Source organism: Festucalex cinctus, chromosome 14, assembly GCF_051991245.1.
Source record: "Festucalex cinctus isolate MCC-2025b chromosome 14, RoL_Fcin_1.0, whole genome shotgun sequence".
Lineage (NCBI taxonomy): Eukaryota > Metazoa > Chordata > Actinopteri > Syngnathiformes > Syngnathidae > Festucalex > Festucalex cinctus.
Genome location: NC_135424.1, coordinates 19,657,173 through 19,680,713, shown reverse-complemented (window position 1 = coordinate 19,680,713; position 23,541 = coordinate 19,657,173). Strand labels below are relative to the sequence as shown.

The 23,541-nt window shown below is 43.0% G+C and overlaps 1 protein-coding gene and 1 long non-coding RNA gene across 3 annotated transcripts in view; one reads left to right on the top strand and one right to left on the bottom strand.

Moving 5' to 3' along the window:
- Window positions 1-19,758, bottom strand: part of LOC144001636 (pyridine nucleotide-disulfide oxidoreductase domain-containing protein 2-like) — a 474,238-nt gene extending 454,480 nt beyond the window's left edge. Inside the window, exons 1-10 of the mRNA XM_077496124.1 lie at window positions 19,656-19,758; window positions 19,389-19,518; window positions 17,550-17,586; window positions 17,351-17,444; window positions 16,924-16,997; window positions 16,700-16,855; window positions 16,524-16,617; window positions 15,434-15,587; window positions 15,167-15,318; window positions 14,748-14,854 (exon numbers count right to left, since the gene is read on the bottom strand). Of these exons, the coding sequence (XP_077352250.1) occupies window positions 14,748-14,854; window positions 15,167-15,318; window positions 15,434-15,587; window positions 16,524-16,617; window positions 16,700-16,855; window positions 16,924-16,997; window positions 17,351-17,444; window positions 17,550-17,586; window positions 19,389-19,518; window positions 19,656-19,758 (1,101 nt within the window). The remainder of the gene's footprint in view (window positions 1-14,747; window positions 14,855-15,166; window positions 15,319-15,433; window positions 15,588-16,523; window positions 16,618-16,699; window positions 16,856-16,923; window positions 16,998-17,350; window positions 17,445-17,549; window positions 17,587-19,388; window positions 19,519-19,655) is intronic.
- Window positions 19,759-20,107: 349 nt separating this feature from the next.
- On the top strand, window positions 20,108-23,237 carry LOC144001468 (uncharacterized). 2 transcript variants are annotated; one of them, XR_013278494.1, is made up of 4 exons: window positions 20,108-22,019; window positions 22,097-22,425; window positions 22,588-22,985; window positions 23,089-23,237. It is a non-coding gene; the product is annotated as an uncharacterized LOC144001468 (long non-coding RNA). The 2 variants fall into 2 exon arrangements; XR_013278493.1 differs by having other exon boundaries at window positions 22,588-23,095.
- Window positions 23,238-23,541: the final 304 nt, after the last annotated feature.

Below are 23,541 nucleotides of genomic sequence, written 5' to 3'. Positions count from 1 at the left end.
CAGCCAGGCATCAGACTTAGAAAAAATTCTGGCCAGCATGGGACTTTGAAAATTTTCGGCCAGGCGTCAGACTTAGAAAAAAAATCTGGCCAGCATGGGACTTAGAAGAAATTCTGGCCAGCATGGGACTTTGAAAATTTTCGGCCAAGCGTCAGACTTAGAAAAAATTCTGGCCAGCATGGGACTTTGAAATATTTCAGGCAGGCGTCAGACTTAGAAAATATTCTGGCCAGCATGGGACTTTGAAAATTTTCGACCAGGCGTCAGACTTAGAAAAAATTCTGGCCAGCATGGGACTTTGAAAATTTTCAGCCAGGCATCAGACTTCGAAAAAATTCTGGCCAGCATGGGACTTTGAAAAAATTCTGGCCAGCATGGGACTTTGAAAATTTTCAGCCAGGCATCAGACTTTGAAAAAATTCTGGCCAGCATGGGACTTTGAAAATTTTCGGCAAGGCGTCAGACTTAGAAAAAAATCTGGCCAGCATGGGACTTTGAAAATTTTCGGCCAGGCATCAGACTTAGAAAAAATTCTGGCCAGCATGGGACTTTGAAAAAATTCTGGCCAGCATGGGACTTTGAAAAAATTCTGGACAGCATGGGACTTTGAAAATTTTCGGCTAGGCGTCAGACTTAGAAAAAATTCTGGCCAGCATGGGACTTTGAAAAAATTCTGGACAGCATGGGACTTTGAAAATTTTCGGCCAGGCGTCAGACTTAGAAAAAATTCTGGCCAGCATGGGACTTTGAGAATTTTTGGCCAAGCGTCAGACTTAGAAAAAATTCTGGCCAGCATGGGACTTTGAAAATTTTCGGCCAGGCGTCAGACTTAGAAAAAATTCTAGCCAGCATGGGACTTTGAAAAAATTCTGGACAGCATGGGACTTAGAAGAAATTCTGGCCAGCATGGGACTTTGAAAATTTTCAGCCAGGCGTCAGACTTAGAAAAAATTCTGGCCAGCATGGGACTTTGAAAATTTTCGGCCAAGCGTCAGACTTAGAAAAAATTCTGGCCAGCATGGGACTTAGAAGAAATTCTGGCCAGCATGGGACTTTGAAATTTTTCGGCCAGGCGTCAGACTTAGAAAAAATTCTGGCCAGCATTGGACTTTGAAAAAATTCAGCCAGGCGTCAGACTTAGAAAAAATTCTGGCCAGCATGGGACTTTGAAATATTTTCGGCCAGGCATCAGACTTAGAAAAAATTCTGGCCAGCATGGGACTTTGAAAATTTTCGGCCAGGCGTCAGACTTAGAAAAAAAATCTGGCCAGCATGGGACTTAGAAGAAATTCTGGCCAGCATGGGACTTTGAAAATTTTCGGCCAAGCGTCAGACTTAGAAAAAATTCTGGCCAGCATGGGACTTTGAAATATTTCAGGCAGGCGTCAGACTTAGAAAATATTCTGGCCAGCATGGGACTTTGAAAATTTTCGACCAGGCGTCAGACTTAGAAAAAATTCTGGCCAGCATGGGACTTTGAAAATTTTCAGCCAGGCATCAGACTTCGAAAAAATTCTGGCCAGCATGGGACTTTGAAAAAATTCTGGCCAGCATGGGACTTTGAAAATTTTCAGCCAGGCATCAGACTTTGAAAAAATTCTGGCCAGCATGGGACTTTGAAAATTTTCGGCAAGGCGTCAGACTTAGAAAAAAATCTGGCCAGCATGGGACTTTGAAAATTTTCGGCCAGGCATCAGACTTAGAAAAAATTCTGGCCAGCATGGGACTTTGAAAAAATTCTGGCCAGCATGGGACTTTGAAAAAATTCTGGACAGCATGGGACTTTGAAAATTTTCGGCTAGGCGTCAGACTTAGAAAAAATTCTGGCCAGCATGGGACTTTGAAAAAATTCTGGACAGCATGGGACTTTGAAAATTTTCGGCCAGGCGTCAGACTTAGAAAAAATTCTGGCCAGCATGGGACTTTGAGAATTTTTGGCCAAGCGTCAGACTTAGAAAAAATTCTGGCCAGCATGGGACTTTGAAAATTTTCGGCCAGGCGTCAGACTTAGAAAAAATTCTGGCCAGCATGGGACTTTGAAAAAATTCTGGACAGCATGGGACTTAGAAGAAATTCTGGCCAGCATGGGACTTTGAAAATTTTCAGCCAGGCGTCAGACTTAGAAAAAATTCTGGCCAGCATGGGACTTTGAAAATTTTCGGCCAAGCGTCAGACTTAGAAAAAATTCTGGCCAGCATGGGACTTAGAAGAAATTCTGGCCAGCATGGGACTTTGAAATTTTTCGGCCAGGCGTCAGACTTAGAAAAAATTCTGGCCAGCATTGGACTTTGAAAAAATTCAGCCAGGCGTCAGACTTAGAAAAAATTCTGGCCAGCATGGGACTTTGAAATATTTTCGGCCAGGCATCAGACTTAGAAGAAATTCTGGCCAGCATGGGACTTTGAAAATTTTTGGCCAGGCGTCAGACTTAGAAGAAATTCTGGCCAGCATGGGACTTTGAAAATTTTCGGCCAGCATGGGACTTTGAAAATTTTCGGCTAGGCGTCAGACTTAGAAAAAATTCTGGCCAGCATGGGACTTTGAAAATTTTCAGCCAGGCGTCAGACTTAGAAAAAATTCTGGCCAGGCATCAGACTTAGAAAAAATTCTGGCCAGCATGGGACTTTGAAATATTTCAGGCAGGCGTCAGACTTAGAAAAAATTCTGGCCAGCATGGGACTTTGAGAATTTTTGGCCAAGCGTCAGACTTAGAAAAAATTCTGGCCAGCATGGGACTTTGAAAATTTTCGGCCAGGCGTCAGACTTAGAAAAAATTCTGGCCAGCATGGGACTTTGAAAAAATTCTGGACAGCATGGGACTTAGAAGAAATTCTGGCCAGCATGGGACTTTGAAAATTTTCAGCCAGGCGTCAGACTTAGAAAAAATTCTGGCCAGCATGGGACTTTGAAAATTTTCGGCCAAGCGTCAGACTTAGAAAAAATTCTGGCCAGCATGGGACTTAGAAGAAATTCTGGCCAGCATGGGACTTTGAAAATTTTCGGCCAGGCGTCAGACTTAGAAAAAATTCTGGCCAGCATTGGACTTTGAAAAAATTCAGCCAGGCGTCAGACTTAGAAAAAATTCTGGCCAGCATGGGACTTTGAAATATTTTCGGCCAGGCATCAGACTTAGAAGAAATTCTGGCCAGCATGGGACTTTGAAAATTTTTGGCCAGGCGTCAGACTTAGAAGAAATTCTGGCCAGCATGGGACTTTGAAAATTTTCGGCCAGCATGGGACTTTGAAAATTTTCGGCTAGGCGTCAGACTTAGAAAAAATTCTGGCCAGCATGGGACTTTGAAAATTTTCAGCCAGGCGTCAGACTTAGAAAAAATTCTGGCCAGGCATCAGACTTAGAAAAAATTCTGGCCAGCATGGGACTTTGAAATATTTCAGGCAGGCGTCAGACTTAGAAAAAATTCTGGCCAGCATGGGACTTTGAACATTTTCGGCCAAGCGTCAGACTTAGAAAAAATTCTGGCCAGCATGGGACTTAGAAGAAATTCTGGCCAGCATGGGACTTTGAAAATTTTCGGCTAGGCGTCAGACTTAGAAAAAATTCTGGCCTGCATGGGACTTTTAAATATTTCAGGCAGGCATCAGACTTAGAAAAAATTCTGGCCATCATGGGACTTTGAAAATTTTCAGCCAGGCGTCAGACTTAGAAAAAATTCTGGCCAGCATGGGACTTTGAACATTTTCGGCCAGGCGTCAGACTTAGAAAAAATTCTGGCCAGCATGGGACTTTGAAAAAATTCTGGCCAGCATGGGACTTTGAAAATTTTCAGCCAGGCATCAGACTTAGAAAAAATTCTGGCCATCATGGGACTTTGAAAATTTTCGGCCAGGCGTCAGACTTAGAAAAAATTCTGGCCAGCATGGGACTTTGAAATATTTCAGGCAGGCGTCAGACTTAGAAAAAATTCTGGCCAGCATGGGACTTTGAAAATTTTCGGCCAGGCGTCAGACTTAGAAAAAATTCTGGCCAGCATGGGACTTTGAAATATTTCAGGCAGGCGTCAGACTTAGAAAAAATTCTGGCCAGCATGGGACTTTGAACATTTTCGGCCAGGCGTCAGACTGAGAAAAAATTCTGGCCAGCATGGGACTTTGAACATTTTCGGCCAGGCGTCAGACTTAGAAAAAATTCTGGCCAGCATGGGACTTTGAAAATTTTCAGCCAGGCATCAGACTTAGAAAAAATTCTGGCCATCATGGGACTTTGAAATATTTTCGGCCAGGCATCAGACTTAGAAAAAATTCTGGCCATCATGGGACTTTGAAAATTTTCAGCCAGGCGTCAGACTTAGAAAAAATTCTGGCCAGCATGGGACTTAGAAAAAATTCTGGACAGCATGGGACTTTGAAAATTTTCAGCCAGGCGTCAGACTTAGAAAAAATTCTGGCCAGCATGGGACTTTGAACATTTTCGGCCAGGCGTCAGACTTAGAAAAAATTCTGGCCAGCATGGGACTTTGAAAAAATTCTGGCCAGCATGGGACTTTGAAAATTTTCAGCCAGGCATCAGACTTAGAAAAAATTCTGGCCATCATGGGACTTTGAAAATTTTCGGCCAGGCGTCAGACTTAGAAAAAATTCTGGCCAGCATGGGACTTTGAAATATTTCAGGCAGGCGTCAGACTTAGAAAAAATTCTGGCCATCATGGGACTTTGAAAATTTTCAGCCAGGCGTCAGACTTAGAAAAAATTCTGGCCAGCATGGGACTTTGAGAAAATTCTGGCCAGCATGGGACTTTGGAAATTTTCGGCCAGGTGTCAGACTTAGAAAAAATTCTGGCCAGCATGGGACTTTGAAATATTTCAGGCAGGCGTCAGAATTAGAAAAAATTCTGGCCAGCATGGGACTTTGAACATTTTCGGCCAGGCGTCAGACTTAGAAAAAATTCTGGCCATCATGGGACTTTGAAAATTTTCGGCCAGGCGTCAGACTGAGAAAAAATTCTGGCCAGCATGGGACTTTGAACATTTTCGGCCAGGCGTCAGACTTAGAAAAAATTCTGGCCATCATGGGACTTTGAAAAAATTCTGGCCAGCATGGGACTTTGAAAATTTTCAGCCAGGCATCAGACTTAGAAAAAATTCTGGCCATCATGGGACTTTGAAATATTTTCGGCCAGGCATCAGACTTAGAAAAAATTCTGGCCATCATGGGACTTTGAAAATTTTCAGCCAGGCGTCAGACTTAGAAAAAATTCTGGCCAGCATGGGACTTAGAAAAAATTCTGGACAGCATGGGACTTTGAAAATTTTCAGCCAGGCGTCAGACTTAGAAAAAATTCTGGCCAGCATGGGACTTTGAACATTTTCGGCCAGGCGTCAGACTTAGAAAAAATTCTGGCCAGCATGGGACTTTGAAAAAATTCTGGCCAGCATGGGACTTTGAAAATTTTCAGCCAGGCATCAGACTTAGAAAAAATTCTGGCCATCATGGGACTTTGAAAATTTTCGGCCAGGCGTCAGACTTAGAAAAAATTCTGGCCAGCATGGGACTTTGAAATATTTCAGGCAGGCGTCAGACTTAGAAAAAATTCTGGCCATCATGGGACTTTGAAAATTTTCAGCCAGGCGTCAGACTTAGAAAAAATTCTGGCCAGCATGGGACTTTGAGAAAATTCTGGCCAGCATGGGACTTTGGAAATTTTCGGCCAGGTGTCAGACTTAGAAAAAATTCTGGCCAGCATGGGACTTTGAAATATTTCAGGCAGGCGTCAGAATTAGAAAAAATTCTGGCCAGCATGGGACTTTGAACATTTTCGGCCAGGCGTCAGACTTAGAAAAAATTCTGGCCATCATGGGACTTTGAAAATTTTCAGCCAGGCGTCAGACTTAGAAAAAATTCTGGCCAGCATGGGACTTTGAAATATTTCAGGCAGGCGTCAGAATTAGAAAAAATTCTGGCCAGCATGGGACTTTGAACATTTTCGGCCAGGCGTCAGACTTTAAAAAAATTCGGGCCAGCATGGGACTTTGAAATATTTCAGGCAGACGTCAGACTTAGAAAAAATTCTGGCCAGCATGGGACTTTGAACATTTTCGGCCAGGCGTCAGACTTTAAAAAAATTCTGGCCAGCATGGGACTTTGAACATTTTCGGCCAGGCGTCAGACTTTAAAAAAATTCTGGCCAGCATGGGACTTTGAACATTTTCGGGCAGGCATCAACTTTGAAAAAATTTGACAACCAGGCCAGAGAGCGGGTCGTCTGCCCGAGGAGGCCGCCCCAACACTCCTCTTTTTCGGACATAAGTCTGGCGAGCCTCCCTTGTTCAGCCCTGGAGGTGTCACGTCTGAAATTGCTCCCTTCTGAAATGGTGACAACTCCATTTTGCGGTTTGGGTGGAAAGGTGCCCAGATAGGGAACCGGGTGCCCTATCTGCAGCGCCCCCCGATGGTGGCCCGCGGTACTGCAACCCTGGTAACCCAGGCTTTTGAAGTGAATGGTGTGGGACTTTGAAAAAATTCAGGCAGTTGTCAGACTTTGAACATTTTCGGCCAGGCGTCAGACTTAGAAAAAATTCTGGCCGCCATGGGACTTTGAAATATTTCAGGTAGGCGTCAGACTTTGAAAAATTTCGGCCAGGCGTCAGACTTTGAAAAAATTCTGGCCAGCATGGGACTTTGAAAAAATTCTGGCCAGCATGGGACTTTGAAAATTTTCGGCCAGGTGTCAGACTTAGAAAAAAATCTGGCCAGCATGGGACTTTGAAATATTTCAGGTAGGCGTCAGACTTTGAAAATTTTCGGCCAGGCGTCAGACTTAGAAAAAATTCTGGCCAGCATGGGACTTTGAAAATTTTCGGCCAGCATGGGACTTTGAAATATTTCAAGCAGGCATCAGACTTAGAAAAAATTCTGGCCAGCATGGGACTTTGAACATTTTCGGCCAGGCGTCAGACTTAGAAAAAATTCTGGCCAGCATGGGACTTTGAAATATTTCAGGTAGGCGTCACACTGAAAATTTTCGGCCAGGCGTCAGACTTAGAAAAAATTCTGGCCAGCATGGGACTTTGAAAATTTTCGGCCAGGCGTCAGTTTTCGAAAAAATTCTGACCAGCATGGGACTTTGAGGAATGGAGGAATTTGAAGAAATGCTGTCAGTAATTTGTACCGACTATGATTATCTGGTCTTAACTGGAGACTTTAACATTCATGTTGACAACAACTTGGATAGAAATACCAAAGAATTTTGTAATATTCTTGATACTTTTGGTCTCTCACAACATGTAAAAGGTCCAACACACAATCAAGGTCACATTCTTGATCTCGTCATCTCTAAAGGTGTTGACATTTTATCTGTTGAGGTGAAAGATCTGGCTATTTCAGATCATTCCTGTGTGTTTTTTGAATTACAAACAATCCCAGAAGTTCAAACAACTACTGTCTCGATTAAAAAAAGGTACAGAAATGAGAATACAAGCAACATGTTTATGGAATTAATGGCTGCATCACCAACTGTAAATGCAGAGACCGTTGATGAACTTCTGGATGAATTCACCTCAAAAATCTCAAATGTTTTGGATGCTGTTGCTCCTATTAAAACTAAGACCATTTCATCCCGAACTAAAACACCTTGGAGGTGTACTACCAACATAATGACTTTGAAATCTAAATGCAGAAAAGCAGAGCGAAAGTGGAGAAAAACTAAACTCCAAGTTCATTTTGACCTGTACAGACAATGTCTTTGTCATTTTAACCAAGAGTTAGTAATAGCTAGACAACAACACTTTTCTGAAATTATTAGTAGGAACCTCAACAATACACGCACTCTATTTGGCGTGGTTGACAAACTTACAAATCCCCCAAATCAAACAGTGCCAGAACTCCTCTCAACAGATAAATGCAATGAATTTGCCTGCTACTTTAGTGAAAAAGTACAAGCCATCAGGTCAAACATTGTTACAAACCATCAAAATAACAAAACGATGCTGCACTTAAAATCACCTAGGAATAATTTAATTACCATGACAGAATTTGACTCAGTGGATCAAAATACTGTAGTAGACTTGGTTCAGCAATTGAAACCTTCCACGAGCTGTCTTGACACAATTCCATCTGGCTTTTTCAAAACCATTGTGAAATCTGTTCAGATCGATTTACAACAAATAATTAATTGCTCACTTCAATCAGGTGAGCTTCCTAAATGTCTGAAAGTAGCCGCCGTCAAGCCCATTCTAAAAAAGAGAACACTGAATGTCTCCCTGCTAGCAAATTATAGGCCAATCGCAAACCTTCCCTTCGTAACTAAAATAGTTGAAAAAGTGGTTTTTAATCAACTCAGCAATTTTTTTAGCTTAAACGGACTTTTGGATAAATTCCAGTCAGGTTTCCGCCCTCATCACAGTACAGAAACAGCTCTGATTAAAGTACTGAATGATATAAGATTGAGCACTGATGCAGGGAAGGTATCAGTGCTCGTCTTTTGGACCTCAGTGCAGCATTTGACACGATTGATCATAATATACTGTTAGACAGGCTGGAAACTTGGGTGGGATTAAATGGAACAATCCTTAAATGGTTCACGTCCTATTTGGAGGAAAGGAGTTACTTTGTGACCATTGGAAATTTTGAATCTGATCGAAAGGCCATGACATGTGGGGTTCCTCCAGGGTCAGTCCTTGGACCCCTGTTGTTCAGTCTGTATATGTTACCTTTGGGTCAAATGCTTCAGAACACCGATGTTGACTATCATAGTTATGCAGATGACACACAACTGTATTTATCTATGTCCCCAAATGACAGCAGTTCTATTAACGTATTGTGTCATTCTCTAGAGCAAGTTAACAACTGGATGAACCAAAATTTCCTTCAGCTGAACGAAAACAAAACGGAGCTCATTGTTTTCGGCAATAAAGAAAAGAGGATTGCTGTTAAAAAACAGCTTGAGTCACTGTCTTTAGAAACTAAAGACCAAGTTCGAAATCTTGGGGTACTAATAGACGCAGACCTGACCTTCAGCAATCATATTAAATTCATCACTAAAACAGCCTTTTACCAGCTGAAAAACATATCCAGACTGAAGGACTGCATGCTTCAAGCAGACCAAGAGAAGCTTATCCATGCTTTTATCTCCAGCAGACTAGATTACTGTATCGGTCTTCTGACTGGACTCTCTCAAAAGAACATGAGACAATTGCAGCTCATTCAGAACGCTGCAGCTCGAGTTCTGACCAAAACAAAAAGATCAGAACATATTACTCCAGTACTTAAGGATTTACACTGGCTCCCAGTCAGCTGTAGAATCGATTTTAAAGTTCTGCTACTCGTCTATAAATCACTAAATGGTTTGGGTCCTGAATATATCCAAGAAATGCTGATTGAGTACAAACCCAGCAGGGCTCTGAGATCTACAGACTTGGGCCAACTAGTGGAACCCAGAGTTCGAAGCAAACATGGTGAAGCTGCATTTAGCTATTATGCTGCACACAGATGGAATAGGCTACCAACAGAAGTGAAGTCAGCCCCGAGTGTAAATGCTTTCAAATCCAGGTTAAAAACTTTGCTTTTTTCTTATACCTTTGATTAGGGACTTTTAAACAGCTTTAATTAAGTGGGTTTTTTTTATTTTTATTTTTTTATTTTTTTATTATTTTGTTTTTTATTTATTTATTTATTTTTTTATTTTTTTTTTTAAACTTATTTATGTTAAATGTTTTAAAGTTTGTTGAATAATGTTTTAAGATTGTTATTGTATGTTTTTTTTTAGTAAATTTTGTAACCTAGTTTTATTTATTTATTTTTTTCTCTGAATGTTAACAACTGTTTTTTTATGCTTATGTGTTGTCTTTCCTTGTGTAAAGCACATTGAGTTGCCTTGTGTATGAAATGTGCTATACAAATAAACTTGCCTATACAAATAAACTTGCCTTTGAAAAAATTCTGGCCAGCATGGGACTTTGAAATATTTCAGGTAGGCGTCAGACTTTGAAAATTTTCGGCCAGGCGTCAGACTTTGAAAAAATTCTGGCCAGCATGGGACTTTGAAAGTTTTCGGCCAGGCGTCAGACTTAGAAAAAATTCTGGCCAGCATGGGACTTTGAAAATTTTCGGCCAGGCATCAGACTTAGAAAAAATTCTGGCCAGCATGGGACTTTGAAAATTTTCGGAGAGGTGTCAGACTTTGAAAATGTTTGGGCCTGCATCAGACTTTGAAAATGTTTGGGCCTGCATCAGACTTTCGGGCAGGCGTGGGACTTTAAAAATTTTCGGAGAGGATTCAGACTTTGAAAATGTTTGGGCCTGCGTCAGACTTTGAAAATTTTCGCGCAGGCGTTGGACTTTGAAAATGTTTGGGCCTCCGTCAGACTTTGAAAATTTTCGGGCAGGCGTGAGACTTTGAAAATGTTTGGGCCTGCATCAGACTTTGAAAATGTTTGGGCCTGCATCAGACTTCGAAAATTTTCAAAGTCTGATGCAGGCCCAAACATTTTCAAAGTCTGATGCAGGCCCAAACATTTTCAAAGTCTGATGCAGGCCCAAACATTTTCAAAGTCTGATGCAGGCCCAAACATTTTCAAAGTCTCACGCCTGCCCGAAAATTTTCAAAGTCTGATGCAGGCCCAAACATTTTCAAACAGGCGTTGGACTTTGAATTATTTCGGGCCTGCGTCAGACTTTGAAAATTTTCGAGCAAGTGTGGGACTTTTAAAATTTTCGGACAGGCGTCAGACTTTGAAAATGTTTGGGCCTGCGTCAGACTTTGAAAATTTTCAGATAGGCGTTGGACTTTGAATTATTTCGGGCCTGCGTCAGACTTTGAAAATTTTCGAGCAAGTGTGGGACTTTGAAAATTTTCGGACAGGCGTCAGACTTTGAAAATGTTTGGGCCTGCGTCAGACTTTGAAAATTTTCGGATAGGCGTTGGACTTTGAATTATTTCGGGCCTGCGTCAGACTTTGAAAATTTTCGAGCAAGTGTGGGACTTTTAAAATTTTCGGACAGGCGTCAGACTTTGAAAATGTTTGGGCCTGCGTCAGACTTTGAAAATTTTCGGATAGGCGTGGGACTTTGAAAATTTTCGGATAGGCGTCAGACTTTGAAAATTTTCGAACAGGCGTGGGACTTTGAAAATGTTTGGGCCTGCATCAGACTTTGAAAATGTTTGGGCCTGCGTCAGACTTTGAAAATTTTCGGACAGGCGTGGGACTTTTAAAATTTTCGGACAGGCGTCAGACTTTGAAAATGTTTGGGCCTGCGTCAGACTTTGAAAATTTTCGGATAGGCGTGGGACTTTGAAAATTTTCGGATAGGCGTCGGACTTTGAAAATTTTCGGACAGGCGTCAGACTTTGAAAATGTTTGGGCCTGCGTCACTTTGAAAATTTTCGGATAGGCGTTGGACTTTGAATTATTTCGGGCCTGCGTCAGACTTTGAAAATTTTCGAGCAAGTGTGGGACTTTGAAAATTTTCGGACAGGCGTCAGACTGAAAATGTTTGGGCCTGCGTCACTTTGAAAATTTTCGGATAGGCGTTGGACTTTGAATTATTTCGGGCCTGCGTCAGACTTTGAAAATTTTCGAGCAAGTGTGGGACTTTGAAAATTTTCGGACAGGCGTGGGACTTTTAAAATTTTCGGACAGGCGTCAGACTTTGAAAATGTTTGGGCCTGCGTCAGACTTTGAAAATTTTCGGATAGGCGTGGGACTTTGAAAATTTTCGGACAGGCGTCAGACTTTGAAAATGTTTGGGCCTGCGTCAGACTGAAAATTTTCGGATAGGCGTCGGACTTTGAAAATTTTCGAACAGGCGTGGGACTTTGAAAATGTTTGGGCCTGCATCAGACTTTGAAAATGTTTGGGCCTGCGTCAGACTTTGAAAATTTTCGGGCAGGCGTGAGACTTTGAAATATTTCAGGCCTGCATCAGACTTTGAAAAATTTTGGGCAAGCATCAGACTTTGAAAATTTTCGGGCAGGCGTCAGACTGAAATATTTCAGGCCTGCATCAGACTTGGAAAATGTTTGGGCCTGCGTCAGACTGAAAATTTTCGGACAGGCGTGGGACTTTTAAAATTTTCGGACAGGCGTCAGACTTTGAAAATGTTTGGGCCTGCGTCAGACTTTGAAAATTTTCGGACAGGCGTGGGACTTTTAAAATTTTCGGACAGGCGTCAGACTTTGAAAATGTTTGGGCCTGCGTCAGACTTTGAAAATTTTCGAACAGGCGTGGGACTTTGAAAATGTTTGGGCCTGCATCAGACTTTGAAAATGTTTGGGCCTGCGTCAGACTTTGAAAATTTTCGGGCAGGCGTGAGACTTTGAAATATTTCAGGCCTGCATCAGACTTTGAAAAATTTTGGGCAAGCATCAGACTTTGAAAATTTTCGGGCAGGCGTCAGACTGAAATATTTCAGGCCTGCATCAGACTTGGAAAATGTTTGGGCCTGCGTCAGACTGAAAATTTTCGGACAGGCGTGGGACTTTTAAAATTTTCGGACAGGCGTCAGACTTTGAAAATGTTTGGGCCTGCGTCAGACTGAAAATTTTCGGACAGGCGTGGGACTTTTAAAATTTTCGGACAGGCGTCAGACTTTGAAAATGTTTGGGCCTGCGTCAGACTTTGAAAATTTTCGGATAGGCGTGGGACTTTGAAAATTTTCGGATAGGCGTCGGACTTTGAAAATTTTCGGACAGGCGTCAGACTTTGAAAATGTTTGGGCCTGCGTCAGACTTTGAAAATTTTCGGATAGGCGTTGGACTTTGAATTATTTCGGGCCTGCGTCAGACTGAAAATTTTCGAGCAAGTGTGGGACTTTGAAAATTTTCGGACAGGCGTGGGACTTTTAAAATTTTCGGACAGGCGTCAGACTTTGAAAATGTTTGGGCCTGCGTCAGACTTTGAAAATGTTTGGGCCTGCGTCAGACTTTGAAAATTTTCGGGCAGGCGTGAGACTTTGAAATATTTCAGGCCTGCATCAGACTTTGAAAAATTTTGGGCAAGCATCAGACTTTGAAAATTTTCGGGCAGGCGTCAGACTGAAATATTTCAGGCCTGCATCAGACTTGGAAAATGTTTGGGCCTGCGTCAGACTGAAAATTTTCGGACAGGCGTGGGACTTTTAAAATTTTCGGACAGGCGTCAGACTTTGAAAATGTTTGGGCCTGCGTCAGACTTTGAAAATTTTCGGACAGGCGTGGGACTTTTAAAATTTTCGGACAGGCGTCAGACTTTGAAAATGTTTGGGCCTGCGTCAGACTTTGAAAATTTTCGGATAGGCGTGGGACTTTGAAAATTTTCGGATAGGCGTCGGACTTTGAAAATTTTCGGACAGGCGTCAGACTTTGAAAATGTTTGGGCCTGCGTCAGACTGAAAATTTTCGGATAGGCGTTGGACTTTGAATTATTTCGGGCCTGCGTCAGACTGAAAATTTTCGAGCAAGTGTGGGACTTTGAAAATTTTCGGACAGGCGTGGGACTTTTAAAATTTTCGGACAGGCGTCAGACTTTGAAAATGTTTGGGCCTGCGTCAGACTTTGAAAATTTTCGGATAGGCGTGGGACTTTGAAAATTTTCGGACAGGCGTCAGACTTTGAAAATGTTTGGGCCTGCGTCAGACTGAAAATTTTCGGATAGGCGTCGGACTTTGAAAATTTTCGAACAGGCGTGGGACTTTGAAAATGTTTGGGCCTGCATCAGACTTTGAAAATGTTTGGGCCTGCGTCAGACTTTGAAAATTTTCGGGCAGGCGTGAGACTTTGAAATATTTCAGGCCTGCATCAGACTTTGAAAAATTTTGGGCAAGCATCAGACTTTGAAAATTTTCGGGCAGGCGTCAGACTGAAATATTTCAGGCCTGCATCAGACTTGGAAAATGTTTGGGCCTGCGTCAGACTGAAAATTTTCGGACAGGCGTGGGACTTTTAAAATTTTCGGACAGGCGTCAGACTTTGAAAATGTTTGGGCCTGCGTCAGACTTTGAAAATTTTCGGACAGGCGTGGGACTTTTAAAATTTTCGGACAGGCGTCAGACTTTGAAAATGTTTGGGCCTGCGTCAGACTTTGAAAATTTTCGGATAGGCGTGGGACTTTGAAAATTTTCGGATAGGCGTCGGACTTTGAAAATTTTCGGACAGGCGTCAGACTTTGAAAATGTTTGGGCCTGCGTCAGACTGAAAATTTTCGGATAGGCGTTGGACTTTGAATTATTTCGGGCCTGCGTCAGACTGAAAATTTTCGAGCAAGTGTGGGACTTTGAAAATTTTCGGACAGGCGTGGGACTTTTAAAATTTTCGGACAGGCGTCAGACTTTGAAAATGTTTGGGCCTGCGTCAGACTTTGAAAATTTTCGGATAGGCGTGGGACTTTGAAAATTTTCGGACAGGCGTCAGACTTTGAAAATGTTTGGGCCTGCGTCAGACTGAAAATTTTCGGATAGGCGTCGGACTTTGAAAATTTTCGAACAGGCGTGGGACTTTGAAAATGTTTGGGCCTGCATCAGACTTTGAAAATGTTTGGGCCTGCGTCAGACTTTGAAAATTTTCGGGCAGGCGTGAGACTTTGAAATATTTCAGGCCTGCATCAGACTTGGAAAAATTTCGGGCAAGCGTGAGACTTTCAAATATTTCGGGTAGGCGTCAGACTTTGAAATATTTCAGGCCTGCATCAGACTTGGAAAAATTTCGGGCAAGCGTGAGACTTTCAAATATTTCGGGTAGGCGTCAGACTTTGAAATATTTCAGGCCTGCATCAGTGTTTGAACAGTTGCTAGTGTCAAACAAATCACGAATGTTTACCCCTCCGGTGAGCCCAAAAATACTCTCCAGGTCAGGCGGAGTTAGGATGTCCCTGCCCACCACTGACTCTTTGAATCCAGGGGTGTATTTCTCCACCCACTCGAATACTACATGAAACAAATACAGGTGTTAACAAGATTAAACTATAACAGATTCTAGTTCAAATATTCTTACACTGTTTGACAACAATGCTCAAGTATGTAGGGCATTTTCCCAAATTACGTCGCCTACACCATAATGAATATTTCGAAATTTCCAACCTTTGACATAAAAACCAAATGAACATGACACCCTTTTCAAAATAAATAAACATTAAAATAATTTGATTAAAATAATTTCATCAAACCTTGTGTGAAGACAATGCATATGAAAGACACGACTTTTAATCTTGTTAAAACTATTTTGCCAGCATTTCTAACCATTATCTGCAAAGGCCTCTCTGTCCTGCTCAGTCCACTCTCTGCCCTCGATATGGAAGGGGGTGAACTGTGTGAACATTGACACCACATGACTGCCAGAGGGCGCCAATGTGCGGTCCAGCACAGACGGGATGGTCATCTCGATCATAGGCCTGAAGCACAAAACCCAAATAAATACTGGTAGATCAAATTGCGTGTCAGCTACTACAATGCGGTCAAATGTGATGTGTCATTTCAGAGTGCTGGTGAAATAATGAGACAGTTTGCCTGGTTGAGGGACGTCCATTAATGGCCTCCGTGTAGGCTGCCTCCAGTATGTCCACTCTGTCACAGTTGATGTGAATGGAGCATTGATGGTGAGGTCCTGGTTTATTGTCTGGTGTGGGAGCTGCGAGAAAGTTTGGCAGCTTGTCCACTGCCACTATTAAAAACAATTGGGCGGAGGGGGGATTACACTTAAAACAATGTGTGACTTATCCTTGAAATTTCTGTTTTGATTGTAAAGTGTGACTTTTATTAAAGTTAATTTTACGAGGCCAAAGCTTGTTAGCTCGCAAACTAGCTGGTTGCTAGCGCCTCTTGTTGTCTTCCACGACAACCCAATGGGATATACTCCAGCCACTGGTTTTAAGTGAATAATATTTTCGCCGATAGTTATTTGTAGGTATAAGAAAGATGCTGGACCAAGTTGAATTTGATTGACAGCTGATAGACAAGCATTGTCTATGCAATGATAGAGACCAATTTAAAGTCTCATTTTTATATGCTTGGTGATTCTTTTTAATCATCCAAATTTGGGAGGATTAACAACATTTCTTTATGTGGTGCGTCAAAGTTATAAAACATATTGTCACTTTACAAGGACTTTAATTTTACAATACATTCTACTGTATATATCGGCCTTATCATCATATTTGATATTCACAAATGACTTTAAATTCTAGATTTTAAATCAAGAAAATTATTTTGGTCCATAACTGGACTGAAAAATGTTAATGTAATGTTTATGAAATAGTTAGTTAGTAATTAATAGTTATATAATAGTTAATCCCCAAACACCCTGGTCAAATTATAGGTTAAATTAATTTTTTGTAGAATGGTAACATTTGATAAAGTGGCAAAAAAAAATTGAGTGTGAGAGTTTTTTAACTATAATTTGTAGGTATTGAGATTGAATAAATGGAAATTCGATTTTTGTTTATGTTATACTGTATTTTAATGTCATGTTTATTTACAGTAATATATCAATAGAGTGTAATTTTTAAGGGAAAAATATTTTATAAATAAATACGTATTTATTATAATCATACGCCTGATCACGCATGGCATCCATTTCAATTAATGTTTCTGGAATGGAATTTCTGGAATGGAATGTCAACAGGAGGGGCATCGAGGAGTGGGTGGATAGCTCCAGATAGCTTCTCAAGGTGCAAAACAAAGTCTGAAAAAGCCTGGTTGCAAAGACAATTCAAGTGGATTCATATGCAGCAGTTTATAAAACTAAGCAAGCATGCTTCACAATGCTTGAACCACCTTTGCATCTTTCTGGGAAAATTTGCCAATCTCCTTCTGGTTCTCGGCGAGATCCGAGCCTAGCGTGAGGGATCTTGGCGGCCCACCCCTGACCCCCTCTTCCAACATGGGTGTGAACGCGTGAGGATCCCTCATATGCACCTTCAGCCCATGTTTCTGAAAACACAAAATATATCGGGCAGTTCAAAAGCATATCACGTGATTTCTTAAACCTGATTGTTTACCTTCAGCTCCACGTCTGTTACAATGTGCGGCCATAATAAGCTGAGCAAATAGGAGCACCTGGAGAAGTGGAAACCTGCACGCAAAATAAAAGTGGTATTATAATTGTTTAAATTGTTGCAGCCACTTTGGTGTTAGTGGCAAAGACGTGATACCAAAGTTTCTCCATACCTTTTAACATTTTCTGAGAACATCTAAGAAGATTGGAAAATGTACAACATATTAACTGATTAGTTACAAATTAAAAAATAATGAATAAAAACACAATTCAGTCTACTGGTATTTCCGTTATCCTCCCAATCTCAATCTCCGACATGGCAGACAAACCAGTGACCTGAATTTCTGTGATATTTCCATGTAATTTTATAAAATCCAGAACGCAGTCGAGGACCCGCTGCCCAGACTGAGGATGGAGGCATCTTATCTTACCGGGGAAGATCTCCTCTGTCACTGCTGCACCTCCCAGAACATGCCTGCGTTCCAGCACTGCGGTCTGTAAACCTCCCTTCTGCAGGTAGGCAGCCTTGTGTATACACAAACACACACAATAAACAAAACAAACCTTTGACCAACAATCAGAAGAGCCACAATGCTATAAAAGTGTTCAAGGAAAAATGTCTTGACTCACTGCCACCAGTCCATTGTGTCCTGCAGCAACATAAATAAAATCATTTCACAGGAACAAAGGTAGAAAATCTGCTTACATGAAGTAAGCTTGTGTGTGGGTGTGTGTGTGGGTGTGTGTGAGTGAGTGAGTGAGTGAGTGGTTACCAAAAAAAAAAAAAAAAAAAGGTAGAAAATTTTTTTTTTCTCCCCAATCTAGTTTAATTCAGTCCAATGTTTAAGAGGCCCGTACTGGTCAAGCTGCAGCTTAACTTTGCAAAGCATTTACACAAAGTCACACATTAACTAATGAGCTTATTTTCCACAAGAAGAATATTGCAAAATGACTAGTTGTGCATTGACATTGCAGTAGAGTTAGATGAAACGTTGTATTAAATATTACAAAGCACAACTATTTTTTTGTTATTATTTTTTTACAAAATTCAAAAACTCCCTATTCTGCTCGTTTTACGAAGTGATCACTCATTTCATTTTCAGCACGAGACTAAACCATAAAGCATAAACAATGCTGAATATAAATATTGATTAAAAATAAATTCAGTTTTGTTTTTAAAGTTTGTGTTGCTTGTTGTTATCTATTTTGACCGCATGATGGCGTAGTTGTTCCACGCAAGGAGTTAGCAACTGGCCACATCACCAAAACCAGCTTGGTCGCACTTTACCTGAAAACAGTGCTCACATAGGCCCGACCAGCGATTGTACAACAGTCAAACCCCCTCAGAGAATTAAAAAACTCGGGTTGGCATCTCCCACACCTTTTATATACATACAGTATAGGCCTCTGGCCTACTCTAGGCAATGCATTTTATCCTACATTTGTAGTAAAAGTAATTGTTTTTATGTGGAACTGCAGTAAACAGATCATGGATGCATACCACACTATTATTGTTAAAGACACTGTCACCATGGACTTACACGATTTATTTCTATTTGCAACATTTAAATTCATATGAGTGACTGTGTGTGCTTTGGTGCTACTTTGTTTTTGGTTAGCAACAGAGTTCAAGCAATACATTACCCAGTGATTAATTGGGTAGCTGGTTTTATTTGTTTGTTTTTTGTCTGTCTGTTTTTTACAGGGAGGAAACTAAGAAATGTGGTATTGTGAACTTGACAGGGTTATTGGTTCTAAGCTAGATAAAATATTGATATAAAATATTGCTACTTTCACTGTCTCACCTGAAACTTGGTATTCTCATCCATGTATTGTAAATGTACCACATCTAAACAACCAATGAAAACATGTTTTATTGTGTCATGTTTTTACCATTAGGCCCAGAGGTTATACATACATACATATATATATATATATATATATATATATATATATATATATATATATATATATTTGTCTAGTTAAGTGAAAATTCCTTACTTTTACCACGATATGTGAAAAGTTTGTTACCTTGTAAACCAACACCAACACTTTATTTTCATTACTAGTCTGCTTTTTTGCTCTTCAATGATGTTGCAACTTGCTAATGAGGAAAACAATTTAAGATTAATGTCTATTGTGCTGCTATTGGCTAGCTTACTAATGTGTGTCGTGTGAGCCATGGACATAAGATTGCTTTTTAGCAAACAAAAGATCCATTTTGACGTATTTGTATTAAAGACAAGATGTAAAAAGGCAGACACAAACTGTCAGGCCTGCGGGCCCAGCCCGATGAGTGCGTGTGTCTTCCAGGTGTGGTGCATTGGAGTCAAGCAGCAGGTGCGTCCAATTAATCAGCAGCCTACTTAAGCCAGCCTCTGACTCCACCACACCGCCAGATTGTCACAACTCCTGAACGAGTTTGTACATCCAGCTAGACCTTGAAACTTGAAATCAACTTTTACTTACCTTTCCTGACTCGCATTTCCGTCCTTTTCAGCCTGTCGTCCTGCCCGCAGACCCTGACCTTGACACACGCTTCGCCAACCAGAACCAGCCCCCAGCACCCAACGGACTGCAACCACTTTCTTGCCGTCCACTATTGTAATAAAACTTTGCCAACTCATTCATTCTTTTTTTCTGCATTTGGGTCCCCACCCCGCACCGGAACCGAGACAGCACGATCTGGCCAGCTATGGACCCAGCAGAGAACGATTCCGTTCGTCAGACCCTGACCGGACAAGGTGTGCTTTTGGACCAACATGACAATGCCCTGAACTTCTTGATTGGACAGGTACGTGAATTTTCGCAAGCCCTCAACACCCTCCAACAGCAACATGCGGCCTTTCAAACACAGACCATCTGCAGCTACACCTGCCACGCCCGCCCCACCTCCTCGCCATGTCGTTAAAGAACCGTACGTGCCCACGCCTGCCCCTTATGACGGTGATTTAGGAGATTGCCGTCCTTTTCTAGTCCAGTTTTCTCTAGTCTTGAGTCAGCGCCACTGTCATGTTTTCGACCACGCTAAGATTGCTTACCTCATAGGCTACCTCCGCGGCGCGGCTCTCGCATGGGCCACTGCTGAGTGGGACGAACAGTCCCCTGCTTGCACTTCCTTTTCCACCTTTACCCAGGAAATGAGGAAGGTCTTCGACCACCCGGTCCGTGGGAGGGAGGCTGCTAGACGTCTCATGTCGCTACGACAGGGTGCTCGTAGCGTGGCAGCGTTCTCTCTTTCAGGACTCTCGCCGCTGAGAGCAACTTTAACGATGAGGCACTCTAGGAAGTCTTCCGGGCAGCATTAAACGAAAACATCAAGGATGAATTGGCCTCGAGGGATGATCCGAGCTGTCTTGACTCGCTCGTTGACTTGGCCATAAGGCTGGATTGTCTCCTCCAGGAGCGCAATGCCAAACTGCAGACTCCGCTCCCGCCCACTGCTGGGCCATCCCTGTCGGAACCATCTCCCATGCCACTGGCTCCAGCTCCAGCTTCCGCCTCCGGCCCGCCCCCAGACACTGGCAGTGTCCCTATGCAGCTGGGACGTGCTCGTCTGTCGGAGTTGGAGAGGGCGCGCAGACGTTCCTCTAACCTGTGCCTGTACTGTGGAGCCAACGGCCACTACATCGCACAGTGCCACTCCCGGCCAAAACGACTGACTCTCCAGTAATGGGGAACGTATTGGTGAGTCCCTTTGAGTTCCCCTGATTCTAATAGTTTTATGCTTTCTGCTACCCTCTGCTGGGGTAATCTGTCTTTGCCCGTGTCAGCCCTTGTAGACTCCGGAGCCGATGGGAACTTGATTGATCACAAACAAATGGCCATGCACCTCCAAACCTTGACCACTCCTTTGGATGCCACAGCCCTAAATGGTGCACTGATCTTCCATGTCAGACAACAAACGGTACCAGTTGTACTAAAGCTCTCGAGTAATCAGTCTACATGTATTTGACTCCAAGTTCCCATATTGTTGGGCATGCCATGGCTCAAGCAGCACAACCCACATATTGGCTGGACTGTGCCCAACATCATTTCCTGGAGCAATTATTGCCATGAGAATTGCTTACTGTCTGCTGTTGTGCCACCCAGTGGCCAAAACCCACAAGAATTGCCCGACCTGTCCTGCGTCCCTCCTGAGTATCATGACCTTGCCTGGGTCTTCAGCAAACACCATGCTTCTTCTCTGCCCCCTCACCGACCATACGACTACGCTATCGACCTCCAGCCCGGAGCGCCACTTCCACGATGCCGGCTTTACATCTCACGGCCGGAGCGAGAAGCAGCAGATTCTTACATCAATGAATCACTGGCAGCAGGTATTATCCAGCCTTCCTCATCACCAGTGGGAGCTGTTTTTTTTTCTTTGTGGACAAAAAGGACAAGACGCTCCACCCTTGTGTTGACTATCGTGGTCTGAATGACATCACCATAAAGAAAAAATATCCCCTACCCCTGATGGACTCCGCGTTCTCACCTCTTCATGGAGCCACCATTTTTGCCAAGTTGGGCTTGTGCCAGGCCTACCATCTTGTCCGAATCCGGCAGGGCGACGAATGGAAGACCGCATTCAACACACATAGGGGGCACTACGAATATCTTGTCATGCCTTTTGGCCCCCGCTGTCTTTCAGGCCCTGGTCAACGATGTTCTGCGTGACATGATTGAGAAGTTCGTCTTTGTACATCTTGACGTCTTGATTTTTCTCAAGTTTGGACTCTGAACATAAAAGACATGTACTCCAGAGACTCCTTGAAAACAAGCTTTTTGTGAAAGCTGAAAAGTGTTAATTCCATGTAACCAAAACCACCTTTTTGGCTACGTAATTGCTGAGGGACGGCTCCAAATGGATCCCGCCAAAACTGCACTCACCAAATGGCCCAGACCCACGTCCAGAAGGGAGCTGCAACGCTTCCTTGGTTTTGCCAATTTTTATCGCCGATTCATCAGACTACAGTCGTGCCACAGCTCCTCTTACGTCCAGTGGTGCCCTTCAAGTGGTCTGAGGAGGCTGACCTGGCCTTTAGCAAGCTCAAACGTATGTTCACCACTGCTCCCGTGCTTGTCCATCCAGACCCACAGAGGCAGTTCATAGTTGAGGTGGGGGTCGGAGCAGTTTTGTCCCAGCGGTCTCTGGAGGACGGTAAGGTCCACCCGTGTGCTTGCTACTCCTGCAGGCTCTCTCCAGCAGAGGAACTATGAGATCGGTGAAGGCGGCATTGGAGGAATGGAGGCACCTCCTGGAAGGGGCCTAGCAGCCATTTGTTGTATGGACCGACCACAAAAATCTGGAGTACATCCCCTCAGCCAAGAGACTAAGCTCACGTCAAGCCAGGTAGGCCTTGTTCTTTGATCGGTTCACGTTCACCTTGTCTTTCCGCCCAGGGTCCCAGAATACAAAGCCGGATGCCCTGTCCCGCCAGCTTGCAGCAGAGGGCACCAGATCAGATGCCAACATGCCAACCTTCGCTGCATTCCTGCTCCTACCTATGCCGTCGGCCAGAAGGTATGGCTCAGTACAAGAAACCTGCCGCTAAAGGCGGAATCCAAGAAGCTGTCCCCTCGTTTCAGCAGCCCCTTTGAGATTGAGGCTGTGATCAACCCCTGTGCTGTACGTCTCAAGATCCCGACCTCTCTTCATGTACACCCCACTTTTCATGTCTCACAGATAAAACCTTTCATCTAGCCCTCTGTGCCTCCACTGCCCGCTCCTCTCATGATTGGACATCCCGCCTACACTGTACGCCGCCTTCTAGACCTTCACCGTGGCGGCCTCCAGTACTTGGTAGACTGGGAGGGTTACGGACCGGAAGAACGCAGCTGGATCCCTGCTCACCAGGTCCTGTGCAGGTCGCTGATCTGCGACTTCAATCGTGCCCATCCTGGTCGCCTGGGCCGTGGTGCTCGTAGGGGAGGGGGTACTGACAGGCCTGCGGGCCCAGCCCGCTGAGTGTCTTCCAGGTGTGGTGCATTGGAGTCAAGCAGCAGTTGTGTCCAATTAATCAGCAGCCTACTTAAGCCAGCCTCACTCCACCACACCGCCAGATCGTCACAACTCCTGAACGAGTTTGTACATCCAGCTAGACGTTGAAACTTGAAATCAACTTTTACTTACCTTTCCTGACTCGCATTTCCAGTCCTCCTTTTCAGCCTGTCGTCCTGCCCGCAGACCCTGACCTTGACACACGCCTCCCCAACCAGAACCAGCCCCCAGCACCCAACGGACTGCAACCTCTTTCTGGCCGTCCACTATTGTAATAAAACTTTTCCAACTCATTCATTGTTTTTCTGCATTTGGGTCCCCGCCCCGGAATGTTGACACAAACAGTTTTTAGGTCTATTTATTTTGTTAATGTTTAATATCACCCATACACAGACTTGTACATGCATTATTTTGTTGATTTAAGTGCATTTTTTTAATGTCTATGTAGTAGGCTATAGTCAAAAAACATTCTGTATTAAGTTAATGTATGTTACTATATTTTACATGTGTTTCATTTAAAAGAATTTCAAAAATAAGTTGGCCTACATACAAGGTCCATTTTAGTAAATTCTCACTGTAAATCGTGGGATGCTGGTTTACTCCAGAAAAATGCATACTGTGAATGTTGAGGAGCTGTTG